Here is a 26848-nt window from a genome sequence, read left to right as displayed (position 1 = left end):
CATGCTGAGCACTGAGTGAGAAAAACTGTGACCAGGCAAGAACTATATGAGAAGCTGCCCGAGTCACAATTAAATATCTAATAATAACAATTTGACAATATTTTTTTCTGATATGCTAACTTTAAGATGTAGGTTGGAATGTTTTTTTATTTACATTTCAAGTATTATTCATTCAATAACATCCACCTTAGGTTGAGCAAATAGATATAAATACCAGATACAAAAGAATATAAGTAAAATATAAAAATATATAATTATTATAATAAACTGTATTTGTATAGCGCCTTTCATACAAGAAATGCAGCCCAATGTGCTTTTTTTTCAATGCACCAAGTGCTTCACATGAAAAGCCATAGAAGACAGACGTAACAAAACCTGCATGTAAAAATAAGATAAGGTCAGAATACAATACATAGAATGCATCTTAACATGGATAAAACCTACTTGATAATACTAGTAAAAGTAAGATGAAAATAAAGATAAAAATAGAATGCACAGAATGCATAATAGAGGATGGAAAATAAAACCCATTGATATAATATTGATAAAAAATAAAGCTAAACATAGAGTGTGTAAACATTTTAAAGAGGTAAAGGTGCGAAACAAAAATGCAGAATAGTTAAGTCAAAGCTAGGTAAATGCTAATGGTTTTTTATTTTATTTTATTTTTTTTAAAAAATCAGCGAGTTGGCTCTGCTTACATTTATACACAGTGCGATCCAGAGCTTTGGGGCGTAGGCCAAACTTGCAAACGCTGCATCCCGCTGCTTTTGGCTGTTTTGGGGAACCAAAGCACAGATTAATCACCGGACCGATTGGGCCGGTTCCTGGGGGCCTCCGACTTCCTGATAATACATCCATGCCTCCGACCTCTAGGGGGGGCTCCAAGCCCCACCAACTGGAGCATCCAGCCTTTGTTTCTTTTATTAAATTTATTTTTATTTTTTTACTAAATCAGATAAATACTTAACTTTGTGCTAGTATCGGTGTTGAAATATCAATAAATTCACTTTCAGTTTTTTTTTATAATAACAAAAGTTTTAGGATTGCTTTGCTGCTGTGATGATGACGATGAGTCACGTGACCGTGAGAACTGGAAAGCGCCAAGACTGAACGTCATTCATTCTCCTCACAGCAGCAAAAGGATAAAAAATGGCGGAACAGTGGAGCACCAAAAGTGAAGGCGAAGAGAAAAAAGGACAACAGGGAGCTTAAAATACGGAATTGTTTTCCTCTGTTTCAGCTTTTTTTTTCCCACCCTCGCCTATCTGGAAAAGTGTGGCGGCGAGAAGGATGTATTTCTGAGCCGGATGCTAATATGGAGGACGAGCCGGACACCGAAGCGGACGGCGGAGACCCGTTGGCGGGTAGGCAAGGAGTTTAACAAGCTCACAGTTTATTCTTTTCTTGCTTGTATACTGTCAGCTCTTTCACTGTGTCAACAAACTGCCAGAATTTCTCATTTCCATCTTTTCCAATAAACTCGCTGCATAAAATCAAACAAAAGTATTAGTAAGCATTAGCCAGTAACCACCGTATTTACCCAAGAAAACCATCACTGGTCGCCACGGCCCCCCACCCCCACCGAAAAGTCCAATAAAGTTTAGGCCTGTGTGTAACGCCAAATCACAACGAAGTAATCTAAGGTCACTTGTCATATAGAGTATGTCTACACCATGTTTTTATTGATTAAACTAAATATACTTATGTTTTTTTTCCAATTAATGTTACAGTCTCTGTTGTGATGCTGCTCTGTCAATTCTGCTCGCTCACGCGAGGCTTCGCCCCAACACGCACGCGCACAGCTGTTTAGTTATGTTTAGTTAGTCAGTCTGGTGGAGGCAGCTCTCTGTCCATTAAGCTTAGTGGCGCTATGTAGCACAAAAGGAAACAAAGGAAGAAGACAGCTGAGATAAAACAGTCAGGTGATAGTGTGACACTGTATGTGGCGCACAGTCCTTACCACCATGTGTCTTGTGATTTACTGAACATCCAACATGCAACAGCTGGTTAGTGAGTTAATACTGAAAATGCACATAAATAGTTAGATTTGTTTTTAGGAAATGCGCCTGAATTCAGACTGTGTGCCAGCTGTGTGCGCAACAGCTGATAGGTGGAGCAGTGAGGGAAGCAGACAGACAGAGTTTTTTTTTTCCAGCATCTGAACAGTAAAATATTCAGTGATGGAAAGTGACTTCTTCAGACTTCTACAGAAGACCTTGTTTCAGTCTCAGTGTTACTCAGACTTGAGATGGAATTGTTTTTAAATATGAGGATGCATCGCTCCGTCTCTCACACAACTGCTCTCAGGTACTCACCTTTTCATCAGGGGCAGATTTAGTGATTTGGGTGTCTGATGCCCTAGCCCGACTGCTTTGCTTTGATTTCACCTGTTCTCTTAGTGTGAATGATGGTGGGCTGTTACCAGCTATAGAAGAAGTTCTACTCTACACACTCAATGTAACGAATAAAGACTAGTGCAGGTGATCAAGAGTTGAAGGAAATTTGAATTAAATTACATTTAAACAGACACACCACAGAGTGACAGACTTTGATCCAACTTGGCAGTCAGACAGGAAATACTCTTCCTGGCTCTGCAAGACTGAAGTTGGTAAATTAATTAATTAATGAATTAACTGCTGCAAATACATTGTGTAAATCCTGTATGATAGATGATATCTACAAGTGTTGTCCTTAAGGTTGTGATCACAGGCTGCAGCCTATCATCACAATTTTATGTGTAAGTCCTGTACAAACTACAGGTGTTTCCAGCAGATTGTAGCCCTTGCAAAAACCTGTAATTGTGTGTGTGTGTGTGTGTGTGTGTGTGTGTGTGTGTCTGTTTCAATAGTTCAGGCTAGGTTTATTCCTTAAGTATCTACATTTATGTGTGAAAAACTTTCCCAGTGACAAGATAATATTGAGAACAAAGTCCATCATCCTTGTCTTCAACACAAGCACCAAATTTGACTGTCTTTTCTGTCAAGGGCAACAACACAATCTCTGGATTGTAACTGGCCCTGCATATTACTCCAGAAGGACTGCACTGAATCACAATAGAAAATCATGAATTCAGAATCATAATCTGTATGGGTCTAAAACACCGGATCTTACAATTTCAAATCAGATCAGGTAACTCCATAGCATCTTTCATTAGACCCCCCTGACCTGTCTGGAAAACCAGTTCTCATTTCTTTGGATCTCCATGTAACCAGCTTGTGACGTAGGCTTTTGCAAAACGTTTCCAACATTTTCAAGCCAAGATAACATTGATAATATTGCAGGGTAGCCTTATTTTTTGCAGACTTCCTCTAGAGCCACAGAGGATAACAGATGTTTACACAGGGCGTGTGGTGCTTCCCATGACTAGTCAACTGATCCTGGTGTGTTAAAATGGGTGAAGCTCTCCTTTGAAATAAATTTTGGCATCACTCTGGTTGATTAACAGCTTTATATATATGATATAGCTTTATATCATCTGAAACTTTGTGCTGGTGACCACTAAGGAAATGACTGATCAATTGATCAAAAAATAACTCCCTTATTAAATTTATTATTGCTTGCACAAAGTCTGCAATCAGTGGAGCTGTTATGAGATAAGCACACATAAATGATTCATTGATTTTTTAATTGGCTTTAAAACTGCACATATACTTCTTTCATTGCACTTTATTGCATATTGTTTTACAATTCAAAATGCATATTTACAACTATTTAAATCATGATTTGCTATAAATCTTAATTGAATTAAAATGATTTCATAACACTCACACAACTCAAATTTCCTCTGTGAATGCCTTGCGTGCCAGTAAGGCAATGCACCAGTATTTAATGGTATCAATGGATGACTATTGCTGCAGAGAAAACAGCTGTTTCACTTTTAATTGGCTCTCTAAACAGTGCCGTCTTTTGAGCAGATATAAGACATTAAACGGGACTATTATATAAAAAGGCTACACTGGCAACTGGCTGCAAGCAGAGAGATAGTGCTATCTCTTTAATCATCAAAGGTCACACTCGGATGAATGCGCTTCAGAAAAGTTACAGCGGATTTGATATTTATATGCGCTTAAATCTCCGTGTTGCCTCAGTTCAGTGTCCGTGTGGGCTACTGGCTTTGCACTGTGTTAAACAAGATTATGGGATGGACGGGATGGGATGTGGAGCTCTCACAGCCCAACCGCGACGAGAGCATAACGCATATTTGTCGGCTCGGATGCAGCAGCATCCTCTCAAAAGCACTGCTTCAGCACAGTCAGTCAGACCGCCCCAACCCGCCGAGAGGATGCTGTAGGATGCTGCCGGAGGATCCAGCCCCGACAGTCCGAGCCGTGACACATTTCTGCTGAAGTGAGTCCATCGCCGAGATGAACCACACTGCGAGCATCAAAGACTAAAGAAGGGAGAAAACTAAAAACTCTCGCCTCGTTTTTGAACTTGATACCGGAGCATGGGCGGCGCGGATGCAGCTCTTTAGAAGTTGGACAGCCAGAAAATGTGAATGCCATGACTCTTGACTTTGGACAAGATTTCCAGCGCAGTGCAGACCGCGGCCAGCATTTCCGAAACCAAAACGTGGACTTCTTTTGTCCAGCTTCCCGGTGGGTGTTATCTGATCAACATGTGGCACCTAAATAAAAGGCACCTTTAGTCTTTCTGAGGCATGGAGCGTTATTGATCCCCGAAGAGCCCACGGGTGCCACTTCTTATTCACAGTAATGGAATGAAGACACTATCTTGTTATAATGGATGATAGATCCAGTAAGCTCATCTTGGTCCCTATTTTAGCTGTGCTTTTTGTTATGATAGGTTACCAGTACATATGTCCCGCTGGCAGTAATTCGTGCCACTTTAAGGCTGGGGAGAAATTAAGGGGGGTAAGCCTACTTTCCACCCCGTACCAGGACAGCGATGATTTCTACAGAGATCAAGACCTGGAGGATGACAGCCCTCCCAAACTACCGTCAAAATTCAACTTCACCGAGCGAGACCTCGACAGACACGTGGAGTTCAACATCAAAGGGGACGACGTGATCGTGTTTTTGCACATCCAGAAGACCGGAGGAACCACTTTCGGGAGACACTTGGTGAGGAATATTCGCTTGGAGCAGCCGTGCGACTGCAAGCCAGGACAGAAGAAATGCACATGTCACCGACCAGGGAAAGAGGAGTCCTGGCTCTTCTCCCGGTTCTCTACCGGCTGGAGCTGTGGACTGCACGCAGACTGGACCGAGCTAACGAACTGTGTACCTGTCATTATGGATAAGAAGGAGGCCCAGAGGAATAAAAGGTATATCTGTTATTCCCTGTGTGTGTGTGTGTGTGTGTGTGTGTGTGTGTGTGTGTGTGTGCGCGTGTGCAGGTTTGCTGAAAAAAGCTCTGTGGCCCCCAGGACCTACAGGGCAAGTGTGTGCAAACCTGCATGTAAGATACATGCACTGGTGCCACATTAATTTAAAAGTTTAATTTTGTTCAATGTGCATAGAATTCTGGCTTAAACAGTTAAAGGTTCAGTGTGTTAAGTGTTAGGGGCAATTATGTGCAGAAATTAAATGTACAATAAATGTACAATACGTTTTTCTAGTGTATAATCACCTGCAAAATATGAATTGTTGTGTTTGCGTTACCTTAGAATGAGTTGTGTATATCTGCATAGAGACTGGGTAGTGAGTGTCGCCCAGAACAAACAAACTTAACACTGATATCCTCAGATAGGGACATTCAAGTTTTTGTGCCAGCCACTGTGGTTAGTAGCTCCTCAGAGGAGAGCATAGAAAAAACCCACTGATTTTTATATATCTTTTTAACTTGAAACTGTTATATTTTGCGTATTCATCACTTTAAATCCCCGTATCTCTGTGTTTTGGAGAGGAAGACACCTTTGTAGATAATTTGGCTCCCAGTAAAAAGCCTCCAAAACGTCTGGATCTTAAGTTATCACAGAAAAAAAGTCAGCACACCTTAGCAGGAGTTAGGCTATGGCCCGTCTCCGATATGCCAAACAGCATCAAATTTGTGAAGTGAAAATACTTTATTCAGTGTTTTTACCGGTTTTAAATCCCTGTATCACTTTGTTTTGGAGAGGTGACCTCTGCGGATAATTTGGCTTCTAGTAAAGATGTCTTCAACATCTGGATCTTATGTCATCAGACAAAAAAGGTGAGCACACATTAGGTAGCGGCCTGTCTGCATCAAGCCAAACAGCTTCTGAAAAACACTAAGTTGTAGCACCAAACTGCTTTATTCAGTGTTTATACTGGCCTTAATAATGATGTGCTTGTTTTGGAGAGGAAGAGACCTCTGTGGATAATTCAGCTCCCAGTAAAAACAATGAACACTGAAGGAATTCTAACCAGGAGAAGTTTCCGTTGTTTGCAATAGATGCCACTAAATCCCCCTTAAAATGTACACACTGTTCTAGTGTCTAGTGATGAATGGGCTGGTGTTCCTACTGGAGTGATATGTTGTAGTTTAGTAAGGAAGTTAGGAACAATACCTACACTGATTGTAAAAAGGCAAACAATTGCAACCAATCACTCTCCAATCAGCTCACTTTGTTTAGTTGGGCTTGTATGCACAAGTGTGTGAGGCTTTTGGGGATAATAGTATGAGGGTAATATTATAAACTGCTGCACCAACAAAGTCAAAGTGTTTTACTTTGCTCGGCCCTCAGACATATAAATCGTCAATTTGTCCTCTTTTGTGTTCACTTCAGCCCCTCACAATGAACTTGTTCCTGCCCAGCTGTGCCACTGCTGCTATTCTGCCAGTTTGTGCCATTAACCAAGCATTTACAGACCTCTCCTTTCACTGCAGAAACAATGTTGTTTGTAAGCCTGCAGTCCAAATGTTCTGGCACCCTGCCTCGGGTGATTTCATTGTCACCGGATCAAAGCTTCAACTGCACCTATTGAAAATTTAGTGTTTTGTGAAACACACACTCTGAATCTGTTAAGGGTAGTTAAAGGGTTAGTGAATTGATTTTCTTTGCTGAATTTTCATCCCTGTGAGTCAGGGTATCCATCTTAAGTTGTCCTAAGTTGGGGTCAAACCTGACAGTACACACACCTCTCACTGCATCCTTGGCCTCCGTGTCTTGTGTGATAAGTAGGGATGATAATTGATAAGATTTCATTGATACCAATGCCATTATTGGTTCTGCTTATCGGTCCCCTTCTTCAAAGGTACTCTTAATTCCTAATCAATTTTCTGTGTGGAAAAAAGTAAGCTAAGAAAGGGTTTTCAGCATCAATGCCACTGTTTTATGTCAGAGTCTGAACACAGTGTGGCAACAGTCTGTCTGCCATCATCTCAAATGAATGAAATGAGAGAATATTTGTAAAGCATTTGTTTTCATTTTCTCAAAGGAAAAATCTGCCATGCTTGCGTGCATGGCGCTAATGTTATTATAACAGGATATTTACCCTTTTTAATGGACATGCTGCTCAGTTGGAAAGCAGCGGCACTCAAGCATAGATTGTAATAGCATTCCTGGAAGCTAAGCCTGTGTTGCATAGAAAGACGTGTGTTTCCACCCTTACTTGAAATAATCATTCAATCAATTACAAGCAGCATTGTTGCCATCTTTCTCTGTGAAATTCAGCCACATTTTGGGCCATTTTTCAGCTCCGTCACAAGTCCTTCTTGTTCAAGTTTCCAGCAGAGCAGACACATGAGTTTGACGTCATTGGTTTGCAGTGCGCAACTGTCGGAATAACATGCCAGCATGAATAAAATAAAGAAGATAAATGCAGAAGCAAACATTTCTGATGGATGGGTTCTCAACTTGAACCAGTCCTGGATTCAGATCCCCAGTGATAAGTCCTTTTGAGGTGTTGTTGTTGGTTTGCAGAACAATTGACCTGCTGCTGTCTCACGCTATGTCTTTACATTTGATGCCATCTTATCTCAGGATTGAGTTAAAATTATCCTGACATGTTTGTCTAAGATGGACAAAAGTTATCTGATCGGAAAAGCTAAGTAGAGTCAGTTAATTTGATATGCATTGTTTCTCCATTATTTCCCTTTATAATTGTTCTAGAAAAGATATTTGCAATTGCTTCTACTAATGTGATAGAGATGCAGTACAATTACTAAAGGGGGCTGTATTGTAATGAAGTAGTCACTGCATGAGCTGTGTGTGTGTGTGTGTGTGCAGACTGAGCAGACTGGATGTATGTATTTTTTCAATGCAGTTAGTGTTTCTGGAGTCACTGATTCTTTAAATTGCATCACAGTTATTTATTGTTATTCATTAAAATAGCACGTTAAAAGTCTATTAGTCAGCTATATATTCTCAAAGATGTAGAAAAAGCCCCGACGAAATGTCTTGTCCCAAGCATGCAAAGATTTCCGTCTCTGTTTTGAGAAATACAATCTTACACTGAAGTACACGAGCACATGATTTATTTCTGCTGTGCAAAGTGTTTCCTTTACTCAGGAAAGTGCTCACTGGATGCGACAGCTCTTCATTTCACAGCTGCAGCATCTATTCTGCACTTACTAAGTCCTCCCGTCCCTTGTTCTTTAGTGGCCTCCCGCAGCATCTATTCTGAGATCATTCTGCCTCGACCAAGACTGTTGGCAGACACATTACGTTTCGACCTCCTCACCAACCAGCCACCGGCTGCACACAGCGCATTCATGAAGTGAGATGACTAATAGTATTATGCAAATTTAATTCTAATAATCATTTTGTGTGTGAAAAATGCCTTGATTAAAATGTCTTAATGGTATGAGGTCAAAGTAAAAACGCAACCATGTAAAGTATGTAATTTGTAATAAATAAACCACTTGTCACAAAAATCTTAACTCCACCTAAGGGTGCAATGGGGAATACCAATAATACATCACTGCCAAATTCAGATGGCATACCCTTGTTTTGCGGTTGGGAGCCTCTCAGATTGAGTGGCTGTTTTTCTGCAGTCCAAGGCATTCACCTCGCTAGCTCCTGAGATGGCAGTGAGAGTGTGGGGGGGGTGAGGTGGGCGGTGATGGCACTGCCTGCGTGGCATTGTATGGCCTTTTCAGGCAGGCAGGGCGCGCTGCACGGTGAGCCAGCCGTGCGGCCCAGGAAAGGTCAGGCGTGTCAGACTGGATCAGTGTGCGTGTCCTGCGGCGTGGATCCTCTGGAGTGTGCTGTCAGTCAGGGGAGAAGTGGAGCGGGCGAGCCTGCTCTCTTCAGGGGCTTTTTTTTGGAGAAACATACCTCTAAGTGCTGTCCTCCTCAGTTGCTTTGTGGAGAGCGTCATGGCATTACCTTGTCTGCTGCACGACGATGGCTTGTTGAGCAGGTTGTTTTGCTCTCAGGCGATTTCAGAGGAGGGGAGCTGCATGAGTTATTTCTGATTCTTATGTGTTCATTAGCCAACAGTTTGTTATGGAGTAACTCGGAGAGATGCATTCAATGTGACACTGGGTCACAAAACAAGGAGCTGATTTTCAAAATGTACTCACATGAAGCATGGATTGAAGTGAATCGTGCCTTCAGAATTGTTCAGCGTGTGTAGTATAAGGTCGTAGGTCAGCATCAGAGAAATATTTGATGTTACTTTACATTGAATAAGAAGTATTCAGTTTCTCGCTTCAATATTAGTTTCCCTCCTGGTGCAGTAAGAATTTCTGTCACTGATATTAAAAACAACAAAAACAACAACAGCTTTATTGTTACGGCTACAGGTCTGAGGTGAGGAAATCTGATTATCTAACATACAGCCTGGAGTCCCCACAGTGAAGCATACATTATACGCCTTGAAAGGAGGAGCAGTAGTTAGTGCTGTTCATGTATAAATGTGTGTATTATCATTTTACTTTAATAGTCACAGAATATTTTCTTGTGAGCAAGCCCTTATTCTAAATGTCGCCTGCAAATGAAATAATGCTGAATATGTCAGTAACAGTTTGACATTACGGTAAAACTTTCTTTTAGAAAATCATCACGTAATATTAAGGACAAAGGGTATTTATGATATTCTGCAGCGGAAGAGCCACTTGAAACTATTGTCACACATCAGAGAAACTGAGGAGAAGCATCCTCCTTGTAAGCACAAGGCCGCTCAACCAGAGCACAAAAACATTCATGCATGCGCATTGTCATTCATACAATTAAGACTGAGAGACTGTTTCTTTAGCTGAGGCAACACAGACTTTTACACAAAATCTTGGTGCTTAGAGTGTGAGCTTGGTTTGTTTTTAAGTTAAAATCAGGGGTGGAAAATAATTATAACCATTGATTCTACCTGAGCTTCTTTATTTATCACACATTTTTCATAGCAGCCCAGTCAACAGAAGAAAATGTAGGCTTTCTTCATTACTGCGAACCATCGATAAGTGACATTTACATGTCTTATACATCAATCAAGATTTCTGAGGTGACATAGCTCTGATTACATATGAGCTGACTTTGTCATTAGGAGGTGGAAAGGAGGGTGGATCATGTTACACCTTGGCGAGACGGCTGCCAAGCTGCAGACCACTGGTTGAGACCAATTTTAGAGCCATCATCACATTTTCAGTGGTGATTGTGGCACCAGAACCAGGTATTTCAAGCCAAAACATGATCTTTGTCTAACCATAATCAAGTTGGTTTTGTGCCCAACCCTAACCACACTTAAACCACAGTATTATTGAAATGTAGAGAAATGTTAAGTTTCAATATATTAGCTACATACAGCATACAAATGTTACAAATTTGTGGTTTGCATAAACACACAATGCCAACATGTATCCTGGTGATAGGGTTGTCATAGCTTAAATTTGTCATGGCTCCCCTGGAAATGTGGTTTAATGGCAAATCATAGCTTATATTTCATATGCAGATTACATGGATGAAGCACTAACCTTTAAAGTGGATGTTTGCTTGATATACTAGATAGAAATAATCATGCTCATCCTTTGTACACTATAATGCTGCTGTTGATTTGCAGCATCTCTTACCGTATGTGTCTGTAGAGGCTGGCCAAGACTAGAAGACATTTTTGGCTGAATCAATTTTTTTTTCAGCTTACAAAAATGTGGTATTTTGGTGACATTTGCCAGCTTTTGAATTAGTGCAGAACTTATTTAAATTTTGTTCATACCTTACCTTGTCCTTTCACTGATTTTTTTGAAATGTAGTAAAGCAGTGTCTCATTTTAGAGGAAAAACTTATGCAGATTTGTGTAAGAGGGATCCAGAGCCAGCCCATTAGTCAGGAATCTGTATTTGCTGCAAAAAAAAATCATAATCAGAGGTTTTTCTGCCTCCCTGTCAATTATGAGATATGTCAGAGACTACAGAACAAATATCGGTGAAATTGGGTGAAGAGTTAGGTCATGGACCAAGGAAAAAATCACCTGGTTTTGGTATGAATAGGGCCACCATAACGCTTGCATAGCCAGGTTGGCTATTATCAGGCAATTAAATGTCTTAAATTAGTGGTTATTAGCGCTGTAGATGTAGGTTAGAAGTGGCCTGCCATACCTACCATTGGGTTCAGAGGGCTGTTGTTTGGTGGCAACCTTTGTGGCCATAATCACTCTGACAAGAGGAAAGGAAGAAGTCAGGTGACATAGTAATCAGGAGCAAGAAAGTTTGTGTTGGTAGGGAGGGGTGCTCAATGAGTCTAACTAACACAGGCCTTTCACCCAGGAATGCCAGGTTTGTGTCCAATGTGAAAACAAAAGTCTGTGTTTACTTCTTTTAACCAGAGATGTTTGTGTGTGTGTGTGTGTGTGTGTGTGTGTGTGTGTGTGTGTGTGTGTGTGTGTGTGTGTGTGTGTGTGTGTGTGTGTCGTAGACTGCAAAAATAATGGACGTTGCTATCGTGATGTCACCCAGCACTGTCACTCAAAGTTGCCAGCCCTTAATTATGTGTAACTTTCATAAATGTATATGGTGGGATATTTCATAATTCAGCCCCAGTAAACTTGTCATGAAGGGGGAAATTAACCATAGAGACAAAATCCGTTTTTTGTACCAGGCTATAAACATGTTTATTTATACTCTAAAATTGGGCATTTTAACATGGCATGGATGTCTATTCAAAGAACTGCAATTTTTGGCACTTCCTTGTTGGCTTCATTTTTCAGCCCCAGAGGTTGCTGCTTGGTGTGAGTGCATACCACTGGTTTTCTAGTTTCAAACAAGCAAACAATCCTTGTTTCTGTGCCTTTAGCTCTGTTCAAAAACACATCTTGCCACTATGTGTGAGTAATCCAAGTTTGGACTGAAAATCCAAACAAAATTGACTTCAATACATAAGGGAGAGGCAGCCAACCCTGAGTTATCAGTTAAATTTCTCAGAAGCTAATTTGTGTCCCCAGGAGTCTCGTTTTCTGCCCCCTCCGTTTAAAGGTACATGGATTTATAATTTGGATAAAGGCCAAAAACATTCAGACCAATAAATTATATACTTTTTTTGCCGCTAAAGTGTTGGACAGTATGTACAGCTTTTTTTCCTGTTTCATTTCATGTTAGTTGTTCCCCTTTTAACTGTGGCCCCATGGTAATTTTATGCATATGCTGATGTTGCAGTTTTTATCAATTATAAAATCTTCATTAGCAGCTTTCTTGTTACTTATGCATAATGAATGCTCGGTTCAGAAGTACAAAGCCAAACCACGAGTACAGTATGGACGTTCTTTGATACTCTGCTTTGATGAAGCAGAGAGAGAGAGACAGAGAGAGAGAGAGAGAGAGAGATGTGCCGATGTAGCAGTGACAGAGGATGTCCTCTGCTGTGATTCTGGATAATGATGTTTAGATCACTGTGTCCTCAAGGTTTTCATGTTGCGTGCACTGAAAAGCTGTCTAGAAAGTTGTGTATGTAGAACAAAAAAATGGCAACTACTGTATTTGGATTTTTGGTGACACTTAGTTTTTGCAAATTCTTTGCTATTACTAATTGAAGTATGTTGTTTTAACAGTTTAGAGATTGCCTAGTCGCTGTACATTTGATTTAAATAGTGATAATTTCTGAAAGGTGAAGGAAAACTCCTGTGTGCATTATGTGGTTCTGTTCCAGTGTGTTGCATATCACCATTATAACCATTAATGGTTGTGCTTAGTTGGAATAGTACCCAATGCATGCTGGGTACTGCAAAAATAAGAAAGCTTCTGCCTATGTTATGTTTTTTTTTTCTCCACCAGTTATAAAAATAACATTCACATTCCCATAGTTTTCACAACGGTCCTACAGGAGCAGTAATAGACTGTTATTACTTACATGGCACACCAGTGACGTGCCCTAATCCTTTGCTGAATAACACCCCACATCATATTTTATTCATAATAAGTGATGCAGAGAGGGCTGCAATTACTGCGTGGCCGTTCCCACTTACAGCTCGGATCACTGAACCCTGCATGTTTCACTCTATCTACTACCTGCGCATGACATCTCCCAGTGTTGTGGGCATCTCCCTGAATCAGCATGTGGGAGAAAGTCATTACCAGCCCTCACCCAAATTAACTTGAACTTGCAGACAGACAGTATTTTACATTTTGCCAGCACTGATGTAGATTCTTTATTTTATTGCACGATGTGTGGGTACTTTGTCCTTTTGATTGTAATTGTTTTCATTTTATTATAGATGAGATCATAGGTGGAAATTGCAGTGTAGAAAGCAAGACAGTTATATCATATGATGTTCATTAGGTGGAGTTTGCCAAGTTGTCACAGAATTGTACACATTTCCATTTTTTTCTGAGTGTTTTAAAGCAGCTATATTATTTTTTTTTATATAACTGCAGTGTAAAGACAAACAAAACGCTGGCATTAACAGATAAATTTCCCTATTTAATGTGGGCAAAGTGAACATAAACAGACGTGTTTCAGATTCAGTCACCTCGCCATCATGCCATACTCGGCATGAAATGTTTGTATCTGAAACGCATCCATTTATGTTAATTTTGCCCACATTAACTAAGTTAGTTTATCAATGTATTAAATGACAGTGTAATGTAAAAGGTGTTGCTTACAGTGATGAACTTACAGACAACTGTCTCCTGAATCTACAGTTCCCTTTAGCTTTAATATCAGTAATGTGGATATAATGACAAAGTGATTTAAGGCAAATAATAGAAAAGCTAGGACAGTGTGAGCAGTTCAAAAAATTACATGACTTTAAAGGTGAGGTAGCCTTTAAAAACAGGAAAAGACTTCCTTACAATATTAAAATATCCAAAATCTAAGACAAAATTTAGTGTGTTACAATTTTGATATGATTTCAATACATTGCCCAGCCCTACCTCCAACATTGTGTTGAGCAGAGAACGAGCCCTTGCGGGTGATTTATATTGCCACTTCAGAAATACAGTTTCGTAAAAAAAAAGGTCTAATTTAAACAAAAATGGTGTCATTTGTGATATATGTCCTCAAAAAGCAAAACCTATCTTTGTCATGGTTTTCATTTTATCTTTTTTTTATAAAATAGTCAGTAGCAATCTATATCAAAATTACTGTATCTGCTTATTTGACATAAACTATAAAATAAATTATAAAAAAAAAAACAATTCAATTAAATATTTTTGTCATATACAGATATGCAGTGATGATTACTGGGCATGTATGTTGATGTTATCCGATGTCACGTCTCTATTTGACCATATATTGACATGATACAATATGCAGTAGCTCATTTAGGTGCAATATCTGTGAAGACGGACAAGCCTAACAAGCAGTCATGCCTTTCAAGCATAGACGTGACTGTAAGAAAAGAAAAGATACATACTCCTAATCGTGTGTCTGGGTGTTTTCTAACTAATGGCCCTGCATTTGTATAGCATCTCTGGTCGTTTGACTTAGAGCGCTTTCATACTTAAAGTCACATTCACTTATTCACACGCACATTCATACACTGGTGGCCAAGGCTAACATACAAAGGGCCACTTGCTACTCAGTTTTTGAAACACTCACATGAGCTCATCAACAGTGGAGCAATTCATCATCATCTTTTATTTTCACATGTCAAGGAAAATAACATAATGATACAGAATAAAGTGCAATACAATATAAGAGACATGTAAGCTACCTAAAGCTTTTTGGAGGGTGCTTTGGGGTTCAGTATCTTGCCCACAGATACTTCGACATGTGGACTGGAGGAGCTGGGGATTAAACTGCTAACCTTCTCATAAGTATCAAATCCACTCTACCTTCTGAGCCACAGCCAACCCTAGTACTAGTAACAAGTGTGCACAAGAGCCACTCTTAACAACCTCCCACCACTGAGAAGGTGGAGACCAAAAATTGAGCTAAAACGTATTCATTATTGCACTTCTAGCCATCAAATGGGCATAAACACCACTGATAAAAGGATGATGTTGCTCCATAACTGCTGAATGTGTAAATAACCAAGCATCTGTTAACACGAGCGACATATTAACATGAAAGGTGATGACATTTGTGTTATCCACAGCTTTTTTTCTGCTGCCGCAAGTGGCTAAAAAGATTTTTTATAACAAGTTAAAGGTTAAAACAAAGAAACAAGTTAAGTATACTAGTATTTCTTGTATTTTTAAGATGATATTTACTCTCTGCCTGAAAAGAACCCTCTAAAGATTAGAGGGAATAGCACTCATTTGAAACTTCAGCCAAATACAGCAACACCAGTTAATTGAGAAACACTCTAGCTGAACTTTATGAACTTAGTCTTTTCTTCTGTGTACTCGAGAAAAAGCACAGGACCTCATGAGACACAATAAAACAGCATTGTAATGGATGCCCTCTAGACATAGATGAACTCCAAGGAGGAAAGTTGAGCAGATTTACAGTTCTGGTCGTATCTTTAGATGTAGGAGGCAAAGTACTCATCCCAATGATGAGATGTTTATTATGTGTGGAGGTGTGTGTGTGTGTGTGTGTGTGTGTGTGTGTGTGTGTGTGTGTGTGTGTGTGTGTGTGTGTGTGTGTGTGTGTGTGTGTGTGTGTGTGTGTCCGTCCTTGCAGGCCTTGGACTTTCAGGGTGCGGAGATTGCTTTTCATGTGTCATTAATTCAAGTCGTCATTGCTGGCAGGCCTGAGCAGTAATCCAGTTGGTTTGGTAATTAAGTGTTACCTCTACACAGAGTGCAACAGCATATGTCAAGCACTTGTTCACCGTCATGACAGAGAAAATGAAAACGGTCAAGGAAGTCATTAAATTTGATTCAGATAAGACTACGCAGAGGGAAATGCGGAATACTTTTTTTTTCAATTGAAGACTATGACAGTTTCTCTACAGAAAGGCTTGGTTAACATGAGAACATTTTCAAGTAAAGCCTACATATCAACCAGTCTTCTTTTTGGAGTAATTAAGCTGACCAACCATTTTCACTTCATTAAATGTTACTCATTGTCATTCTTAACATCCAATTAAAAATATGGTTAGCCTATAGCAGATTTATATTCACTGAGGTTGTCATCATAATACAAAAAACAATACTTGTATAATATTTCTGAAAGAGAGAGGTGAGGTGAGGCTTTACTCAGCCAATTCAGACTGTTGGTTAGGGCACAACGCAGGAAAAGATGAGTTACTAAGAAGAGCATTTACAGGCTCAGAGAAAGGGCAGGGCACCATTTATGCATAAACCAATACCCATACTGAACTGCACCTTTTTTTGCTACTTTACTTGCTCTGTAATATCAAAAATATAATTTCAGTTGTAAAAAAATAAGTCCAAATTTCCAGCTGCTGGGCAAAAATGATGGAAATGTCTGTATGATTACAAATTACTGAGCAGACTGTGATGGCTCTGTCCACAGCCATAGCACTCTGTTCCAGCTAGGTTGCAAAACTTGGATAAATAAAATGATTCAGTGCTTTTTACTGGCAGTGCCCATGATGTAGAAAAACAACATTTAGTCATAAGGTATAAGGACCAAAACCCAGAGTCAACAAATCATAATGTTGACGTCAACACGTTGTGAGATCCTAGTGTCATTTGACAATTAAAACGTTGTCAAGAAAATTTTCTTTCCAACCAATATTTGAAGTCTGTCTGACCTAAGAGTCCAACATCTTTCTGATGTCACATTGATGTCCGGTAACATAATGTCAATGTTGCACTTAAAGCTTGATGTACTTCCCCCAAGTTACCAAAATTCAGTTATTTCAGATTTGAATAAATAGGGGTTATAAAAATAACTGGACAAAAAAAGAAAGTAACACAAAAATTTGATTGTAAAAGATGAAAGTATAGTATGGGTTAGATTTTAGAGGAAGAATTTGTTTTTTCACTTCATACTTTGAATAAAGATTCAGAAAAAAGGATAAAAGACATGATATTGAGACTATGTGACAAACTTTAGGAAGGGTTCAAATAATATGTGCCATTTACTACAATCTCTGGGGCCTTCTCTGTAATTCTTATTTGATCACACAATGCTTATCTTAGTAAAGATGTGCAGTACTTTGTGTGAGTGTGTACCCAGTTTTCAGAAGTTTTTAAATCACTTTTAGGAAGATTATTTTTTTGCCATGTGATGTCTCCTCTATTGGAGAGGGGATTAGTGTCCCAGTTCTATGCGGAAATCTGCTGCTTGATACATGATGCACCAAACAGGGAGGCCTGAGATGTCTTCATACATTATTGTTCAGCGCACACTGAATGAATAACCGAGCCCTTATAGACCACTGCAGTATTAGCATTTTGAGAAAATGATAAGCTTTGCATGTGTTTGAGTTGCTGTAGGTATTTGTCATTGTCCATTTGGCTTGGAACTGTTGCAGATGTAGTACTGATGGAGCTTACCGTCTTTCTCTAAAAGCCACTCTAGGTAATGAAAGCCATGCAGCTTGCCAGAGCAGCTTCTCTCACGCTGCTGTCAAATACTTGCTGGTCCGGCAAATATGAATCTCCAATTGTCTGATTCAGCTCTTATAGTGTGATTAAAGGATGGCATTTGGTTGAGTGGCTGGCAAGGACCCTCATGTCACAGATTTCTGGAAACTGGTTTGTTAGACTTGGTAGATCCGAAATGTTGAATCACTGCAATGTGGTACTTTTTTTTTTGCTTTATTTTTATGGCATCATTTCTTCAATGAAAGCAATGACACTGTGAATATTCAGCTTTGGCTTGAGTCCGATATGTTTTCTTAATTTGATCCATGCCATCACATGTGATGAATGCCTCGTTGTAACTCTGAGCAGCGTGCCTTTATGAACTCTCAAATCCCAGACATGCTGTCGCGGGGCTGAACTCCTACTTCCCTGTCAGCTTTTGATCAGTGTGAAATCACACCCTAGACTGAAGTAGAAAAGAAGAGAAGTAAAGCACCTCACACTGATTTAGTTAAATGTAGTCATCAGTGTGATGAGAATGAGTCAGCTGGTGCAGCGATTCAGAGATTCTGTGTTTAATGTCCCCACGAGGCCTGTTTGGTGGCTGAGCTGCTCAAATGCTCCTGTTATCAGAGGGGCAATTAACTTTGGCTCTGTTTTTCCTCTAATTGAGAAAAGAACATTCTAGTTCTCTACTATAAACAGTCCATAAAAAAAAGTAATTGTGCAAAAACTTGAAGATTTTTACCATAAATTCTTTAGTGTTTGCTGATCAAGAGCTGCATGATCAGCAAGTTCATGAATATTGCTTTGAAGACAGTGGTTGCTGGCTTTATACTGCTGCTACAGCTTTTTGTGCTGTGTTGCAAAAATATTTGGCTGGCTCTTTTCACCAGTGTAGATTTAAGTGTCAACATTTTTTAAATACAAGACCCAATAAATCTTGTGCTTTATTTTTTTTATTAAAGCTTGCTTTGTGTTTTTGGTAGAATCAATGCAAGAGAATGTAGAAAGCAAAGAAAATATAAAAATGTTCAGCAATTGTATTACAGGGCAGACCTGGTTAGCCTCCACGTTAATTCACAGGGGAACTTCTTCACCTGTGTGAATGCATGTGTTTTGTTCTTACTCGCATCTTTACTTGACAGATTGACATATCAAATAGAGGTGTGGAAAATGCCAGCAGTGGTGCCTGGCTGTGTTATTTCTCAATTGATACCTGTAAGGGCTTACGAGAGGGCCGTGCTAGGAATAACCGCCTCTGGAGTTGATTTATTATAACAACCTGGAGAAAGGTCATCTGTCCTTATCTGGGGCGAGCGGGTGACAGGTAAGTTATACTGCAGGGAGGCTAGCTGAGGCCGCCTGCCTCACACACTGCTCCCCAATTTGGATTCAGAGGTTGACTGAGCACCTGGCACACTTAAAGTGTAAGCACAGGTAGAGTCACCTTCACACGGACTAATCTCCGCTTGCAAGAGCGTGCAACCCCGGTGTCTTTTAGTGGGATAAAGCTCTCTGTGTTTTGATGTTGTTGTGGGCCCTGCTGGCTGGTAAAGTGGTGCAATATGTCAAAATTAAACCCTTCAGAGTGGCTTCACTTCAAAGAGAAGGTGCACTGGGGTAAAGATGTGCCAAAATCGCTCAGCGCATGTACGCAAGTAATAAAATCCATAGTTCAATCAATAAAATCTTTAACTGCTGGTGTCCTCTGCATCTTCCCTGTGCTCCGGCGTCAGTCAGACTTGCTGAAAGAGAGAGATTTGAATAATCTCACTGAACAGATTGCAGTCCAGATTGCCTCTTAAAGTCCTGCATTTATAAATAGGTGCTTGGTCCTGTTTTATTTTGCAAAATCATTATAGATATTTGATCAGCAGTGCACATGATGAAGCACATGGCACTTGTTTTCATTAATGTTCAATATATAATTTGATATAAGACAATTGCACGAAATGATATTCTTTATTAATTATACAACAAAGTGATTCTACATGAAGATATTATATGCCAGAAATGTATCTTTCATGGAAGAATTTCAATCCATACCAAGAAGATACATTCCTTATGTTTACGAAACCTTTGGATGAAATTTTAATTAACTAACACATCGCATTTGATAGTAGGATTAGATTGAAATGTAATGTCAAATAGAAAAAAAGAGTGCATCACTTAGCGAAAATACACATACTATTCTGAGCTGTATATACTGTAGATTATAGACACAATAGACACAATTTCAAATCTTACACAGGCTCCATTGTACACCACTACAGAGGAAAGGGCTCGGTCTAAGCTCTCCCACATGTATTGAATGCGTTTTAGAAATTGGCACACATGCACTTATGCTTTGGAAATGTGCAGAGACACAGAGATTTTGGGCTGAATTGGTTGCCCTTACAGAATAAGATTTGTAGCTATCACCTCTTCAGTGTATTGTGGCAGCCAAAGTAGACAATGCAAGGAATAACCACAATGCTAAATTGATTGAAATACTCTTACGTATTGCAAGAAAGACTATTCTCAAATTTTGGATTTCTCTGGACATTCCTGCACTGGACAACACATAAAAGGAGCTACTGAGAATACTCCTTTTGGAAAAGCTGACCAACACCCTTCATGTGAGGGATTTAGTAAGATATGGCAACCAGTCTTGGATATGATGAACCACTCTGGACTGGACTTTGTTATACCTAGTTAAAACACTGGAACTGAGTACGCCATCTATCCATCCATTGTCGTCTGCTTATCTAGGGCCAGGTCACTGACTGAGCAAAGCACTTCAGACGTCTTTCCCCAGCAAGACTTTCCAGCTCCTCCTGGGGGACCTCGATGTGTTCCCAGACCAGACAATAATCCCTCCAGTGTGTTCTGGGTCTGCCGCCATTGCCTCCTACCACGTGGTCGTGCCCAGAACACCTCTAATGGGAGGCATCCTGATCAGATGCTCGAACCACCTCAGCTGGCCCCTTTCGATGTGAAGGAGCAGCAGCTCTACTCTGAGCTCCTCCCAGATGTCTGAGCTCCTCACCCTGTCCTCACCCTTCCCTGTGAGGCTGTACCCGGCCACCCAAAGGAGCAAAACTCATTTTGGCTGCTTGTTTTCACGCTCTCATTCTTTGGGTCACTACCCAGAGCTCATGACCATATGTGAGTGTTGGAACATAGATGGACTGGTAAACCGAAAGCTTTGCCTTCTGACTCAGCTTCTTCTTCACTGTGACAGTCCAGAGCAACTCCCGTATATCAGGGTCTTGCTTACAAGTGAGGGTACACCATATCCAAGTAATTTGAATAATTATGAATTTGAATTGTTTTACCTAGTGGTTTGCCAGAGGCAATATGTTTTTGGGTTGTCCCTCCATCCGCTTCATGTAAACACAATTTCTCAAGAACACCGTGAGGAGGGGCGTCCGGTGGCTTAGTGTATAAAGCAGGTGCCCCATATTTGAAGGCAGTATCCTTGCTGCAGTGGCCGTGGGTTCAATTCCAGCTTGTGGCCCTTTGCTGCATGTCATCCCCTCTCTCTCCCCCTTTCACGCTATCACTCTGTACTATCTAATTAAGGCAATAATGCCCAAAAAAACTAAAAAAAAAAGAACACATTTGAACATTTCTTCAAATCTGGCGCAAACTACTCTACTTGGACTCAACAAGGAACTGATAAGAATTCGATGGATAAAAGTCAAAGTTACTGTGACCTTGCATGTGTCTCATCGTGAATATGATATATCATGAAGGCCTTGGTGGAGTTTCCTTAAATTTAGCACAAACATCCTAGTTATGACTGAATTGATTTTTGGTTTTTGGTCACTGATTTTTGGTCATATTTGGTTGTCAAAGGTCAAGGTCAGTGTGACCCCGTCCGTTGTGTTCTCATGAACACAATATCTTAATATCTCAAACCTTGCAGGAGTGTCTTCGAATTTGGCACAAACTTCCATTTGGACTTAAGAATGAGCTAATTAGAATTTGGTGGATAAAAGTCGAGGTCACTGTGACCCTGCATCCATCTCATTCTTGTGAATGTAATATCTCAAGAACCCCTTGAGGGAGTTTCCGCAAATTTTGCAAAAACGTCCCCTTGGACTCAGCAATGACTAACTAGAATTAGGTCATTGTTACTGTGACCTCACAAACATTTCATTGTGAAGTCTTATAGGATGAAACGATGAGGTGGTGACATTTTATATTCTAAAGGTCAAGTTCTGATTCTAGTTTTTGTTTGTTTGCTTTTGTTTTCTGCATTGTGTTGGTAAAGTCGTGACTCCTGCTTTGTTAAGGCAGTTCAAACACAATGGAAAAAAGTGGTTCTTTATACATACAGAGATGAAAGTGTATGCATTTGTGGCCAGAACCTTGATAAAAAATAAATACAAAATATAATAAATAGCTTTTCAGAATTAAGGCATTCCAATCTATCGTTGACTTTGCCTGACTTGACTGTTGTATTCTATATTTTAACATCCTATATATTTTTTGATTAGTAAAGGCAGAGAACATCCGATATGATGTGTTTTGTTGTATGCTATGCTGAACAATAGTTTATTTCCCCCTGGAATAGGATTTCCCTTTGTAGATCAATTTCTGTTCACAGCCACCTACAATATTGCAGTATAAATTGGGTCCCAGGCTGCAGTATAATAAGTATGGATTGAAAATCTGTCCTAACAACAGCACGGCACTAGAGAGTAGAGTAACATCTTGTGGCATCACAGAGTGCTGGTGTGGAACAAATAGCATTATGTCCCAGCACGTGTTGTGATACAGCACATCAACCTCATCATAGGAATCCGATGTCCCTCAATGCGAGCCTCTCCTCTCGAGGTTCCAGACAAATGGCTTCAAAACAGAGCTTTAAATCCCACTTGCAAATCCAGGGATCACTTAACTTCTCATCAGTCCCCATTCTGCTGTGGATACTGGACTTTGCTTCATTCATCATTCTGTGTAAGCCTCCCCTCTCAAGTTGGGAGTCGGCGCTGCGAATTTGTTTACTTTCTCTTCTAAGGTGGTGAGAGGAAATTGTCCTAACACTGGAGGCATATTCTTCACTTGTAATGCCGGGCATGTCTGTGAATCATAACAAGTTACTGAGGGAGGAACAATATTAAAGTGTCTTTGAGTGCTTCCTTTTGAACAGTACGTATGAATTATCAGTAAATGGCTTTTCCCTCTCACTGTCATCAAGGAGCAGATTATGCCTTTGTTAAATATTTCGAGATGGGATATAAACCAATGCATATTAATGCCACATGACATATATTAGAATCGATTCCAAGTTTTTACACACCTATGAAAAGCCAGTGTGCTGCAGAAGTCAATTTGGGTGTGTTGAGAGCTTTTAGCAACAATGTGCAGAGAAGTTGCAGGGTCGTTTCAGGCCCGGGAATGCAATGCAGGGTGCCAACATGACTAATGGGCCTAACCTGGATCCTCTATCGACTTGCACAGAAATACTCAGGGATTGATTTGACTGCTTATGCTACTGCCATAATCTCCCCTCCAATGATACGGTTTCATGGCTATTTGTAAAACTGCTGCCGCAGCCATTTTTTTTTTTTATGTCGGTCGTAATATCAAATCTGATCATGCAGGCCGCTCAGTGTGGAGCCATGTGTTGAGTTACACTTTTAAATTCAACCTGCCTTGTCACCTCAGCATTACAAGAGTCGACAGAGGTATGCATTGTGTGTGGGTCTTGGAAGTGGGATGCGGCTGAAATAACCTACAGAACATGCATATTAGATCATATAAGATGATAACTGATGATGCTGCAGTATTTGATTTTGTCAAGGTCTTACTGTCTTTTTGACCAAACATCTAAATCGAAAGCAGCATTACAAAAAATTAAATCTGAATACAAGCAAAGGAAAAAACACATTTGCAATTTTCCAAGTTGTCAAAGTCTCACTGGGATGTCTTGTAGTGATTTGATTTTGATAGAATTTTATTATTTTTTTGTAAATATCAGTGGTCAGGCTACTTCAGGCTTTAATGGAACTTCCTCACTGTATGAAATTAAATGGAAAGGGTTATCAAGGTGTAATCAAAATATATGTCTAAAGTCCAGGTAAAGCAAAATCAGTGATTTCTTTCTAAACACTTTCTAGATTTTATAAAATACTTACAAATCCCAGATTTTCATGTGGGAGCTTGGTGTTTGCTTCCGGTATGAATATCGACCCAAACCATGATGTTTTTTTCTAAACCTAACCACATGCTTTTTGCCCAGTCCTGACCATGTGTTTTTGTTGAGTTGTAGCATTAATTCCAGCAACATCAACAGCAGATGCAGGAGGATAAATAGTGCATTATATGTAGATCCAGAGGTCCATTGACAAAGTGGCAATATTTGATGACTTATGATGAGAACATGTTGAACATGTTTAATACAATGCTACGTGTTCTGAGATAAGCAGTAACCGTAGTGTAGCTTCAGCTTCCTCAGCAGACGCACCCAGCAGCTCAGAGCAGAGAATACTGCTCATTTTTTCAGGATTTTAAAACCTAGTTTTTTATATACTTTTTTTTTTTTTTATAACTCATATTGTTCACCTGCTCAATAACATAGTCATGAGCAGGCATTTGTGTGTGCTTCATCTATTTGCACTCACTGTGTTTTAAAGTGAGTCCTACAGCCATCTCTGTGCGCCTAAAGTGCAAAAGGAGAAAGCTGAGCTCTAAGCAGCTGTTCCAGCACAAGACTGTGGCCTTTCCATGTAGATGATTGATTCAGGTGCGGTGAGGAGGGAGAGGAGGGATCAGGCTTTGGGCTGTGTCCGTTAATCACACTGTATTACCACACAGGAGGCATTTATCACCAAACTCCAAAGGCTTCAGTCCACGGGGAACACTGAAACCAATCTCATCGCTTACATGCAATCCATCCAGGTCCACGAAAAGCAGCCTTGTTGAGCGCTACCACATCCATTTTCTCTGTAAGAGGGGGATGTTCCAGAAAAAAAGTAAGAGCCAGAGAACACAAAGGGTGGGAGGGGTTTGAAGAGACTTTGGCGTAAGTCCTTGGGAAGCCCTTTGTTGTATTTTCTTTTTCTTCATCCAGTGTCCCAGCCTTGTGAGTGTAGTGTTGGTGTCACATCATGGAGTGCAAGCATATAGCTTCAAAAACAGCAAGTGGCTCTGCTGGTGTGTGGTGGGAGAATGGATTATTGTTTAAGGCACAGATGATACAATACAATACAAGTCATTTTATCGTTTTGTTTTTTTTTTTGCATCCATAGACTGTATAAGAGAACGTAGCCACCATGATATCACCCATTGTTTTGTGGACTTTTTTTTAAGCCTCGTGTTTGGTGTCTTGGCAGTCACCATCTTGGTTTTTTGGAGCCAGAAGTGACCATATTTGGATGAGAGGGTGGAGTCATATGCTGTTGAACTGGAAATAGCATAATAAGACAAGCATCCCCAGAGGTCTGTTTCATGGCTAAAAACAAGAAGTTGTCACATTGAATTGTAATTGCATCCAGCCTGAGGCATGTTTAACCCAATGCTTTCATGTTAACGTCTGACATTAGTTGACTCTGCTCCTCCTCATAGGAGATTGAGGTTTATAATTCACATCTGCTGCTGTTTCTCAGTGGGACTGTGCAGTGTTGGTTGTCTTTGCCTTCAGCTGTTTGTCCCCCCACCTGGACAACACACTCATATACAATGTCATATTCGAAGATGGTATTAGGAAAGGTGCAGGTTTTAGGCATTTCCACATTGGCTTTGCTTCAACCCTTACGTTGCAACAAAGGTAAACGGACGATGTAATTTCTTTACATTTCAAAGTAATCTATCAGGTATGGGTGTTTGCACCCTTACTTCATTGGCCAGTGCAGTGTCTTGTTGGATAATGTTGCATTGAATTGTGAAAAAAGTTGAGCTTATACTTTTTTGCTGTTGACCCTGTCCTTTGCCTTACTGCGTGGACACATTGGGGGTACCAATGCAGTAGCCCCACTGAAGTGAATGAGCGGGATGAGCTTTTTCACACAACGCTGATGTCTGTCTAAACACAGCCCTCGGCTGGAATAGAGCCTATAGGCCCGTGGGTGCCACAGCCAGTTTTCCATTGGCAAATGATTTATAGGCCCAACAAAACTTTGTGAGGTTGTTGATCTGGTTCTGTTGATCTGTCTGAAGCCACCTCATACACGTACATGACTAGGAATCGCGTCATAACAGGTCAGACTGAATTGCAGATATTTTTTGTGTGTGGAAAGCAGAATTACTCTCTCTATCAAAATTGACAGTTCTCATTGTCAACAATCATAGCTTGTCTCTAAACCTCACTGTCTGCCCCTGTCTAACAATCACCCAGCATCATTACTGGCTAAGAGTGAGAATCATGAAGTGAAATAATAATATGAAGTTATCTATTTCCTGTGTGGGTTATATTACATCAAGTTTGTAATTTTGTCCACAGAGTTTATAAATCAGACATGTTAACACTGGACTGACTAAAGGTGTCTCCTCTGCAGCCATCCAGCACCTATTAACCTGAACGTATCTTATCGTACTTGGGTTGTTGACAGTTAGTGAAATGAATGAGGAGATTTTTGTTTGCCCGTCTCTCTGGCTCGGTAAAGGATTTTCCAAGTTTTATATTCTGGATATATTGTTTTAGGACATATTCCATACAAACAAGATGGGTTCAGATTGAGGATTAATTTGTTCAAATCACTAAATAATTCATCTGCTATAAGTCATATTTCATGAGCAATGACAGCAAGGGTCTCACAAGCAGTTGGAGCTGCTAAAGTGCTGGCTCTCTATAGCTACGTTTATATTTGCCATACTGTCCTTGGCACAAGGATGCGTGAGCCAAAATTGACAGAAACACATATATTGCATTGCAGACAAAGATTCCGCAAGTTGTTGCAGTGCTTAGTCCTTAATCTCAATTTTTTTTAAACCATGCACCCAGTGCATGTGCAGGGCTATTCAGACATGATTGTCAAAAAAGCAAATAACTTCAGTGAAGAAATAAAATAATGAATAGATTTTTACTGTTAACATGCATCAGGGTTTTTGAAAGATTTAATTATGAAATGCTTTAAAAATAGAAGATCTTAAAAGTCTGATGAGGAGATGAAGTGCA

General features: G+C 40.0%; 2 protein-coding genes across 2 annotated transcripts in view; one reads left to right on the top strand and one right to left on the bottom strand.

The window, feature by feature from the left end:
* uggt2 (UDP-glucose glycoprotein glucosyltransferase 2) overlaps positions 1-788 on the bottom strand; it is a 59860-nt gene extending 59072 nt beyond the window's left edge. The window contains exon 1 of the mRNA XM_088083288.1: positions 702-788. The gene's annotated coding sequence lies outside the window, so the exon portion shown is untranslated. The remainder of the gene's footprint in view (positions 1-701) is intronic.
* Positions 789-4028: 3240 nt separating this feature from the next.
* Positions 4029-26848, top strand: part of hs6st3b (heparan sulfate 6-O-sulfotransferase 3b) — a 90339-nt gene continuing 67519 nt past the window's right edge. The window contains exon 1 of the mRNA XM_042495054.2: positions 4029-5290. Within this exon, the coding sequence (XP_042350988.1) occupies positions 4746-5290 (545 nt within the window). The 5' untranslated portion in view covers positions 4029-4745. The remainder of the gene's footprint in view (positions 5291-26848) is intronic.

The sequence above is a fragment of the Plectropomus leopardus genome, chromosome 10 (assembly GCF_026936395.1).
Source record: "Plectropomus leopardus strain MGB_pleo_1.0 chromosome 10, ASM2693639v1, whole genome shotgun sequence".
Classification (NCBI taxonomy): domain Eukaryota; kingdom Metazoa; phylum Chordata; class Actinopteri; order Perciformes; family Serranidae; genus Plectropomus; species Plectropomus leopardus.
This window is presented reverse-complemented; position numbering and strand designations above follow the sequence as displayed.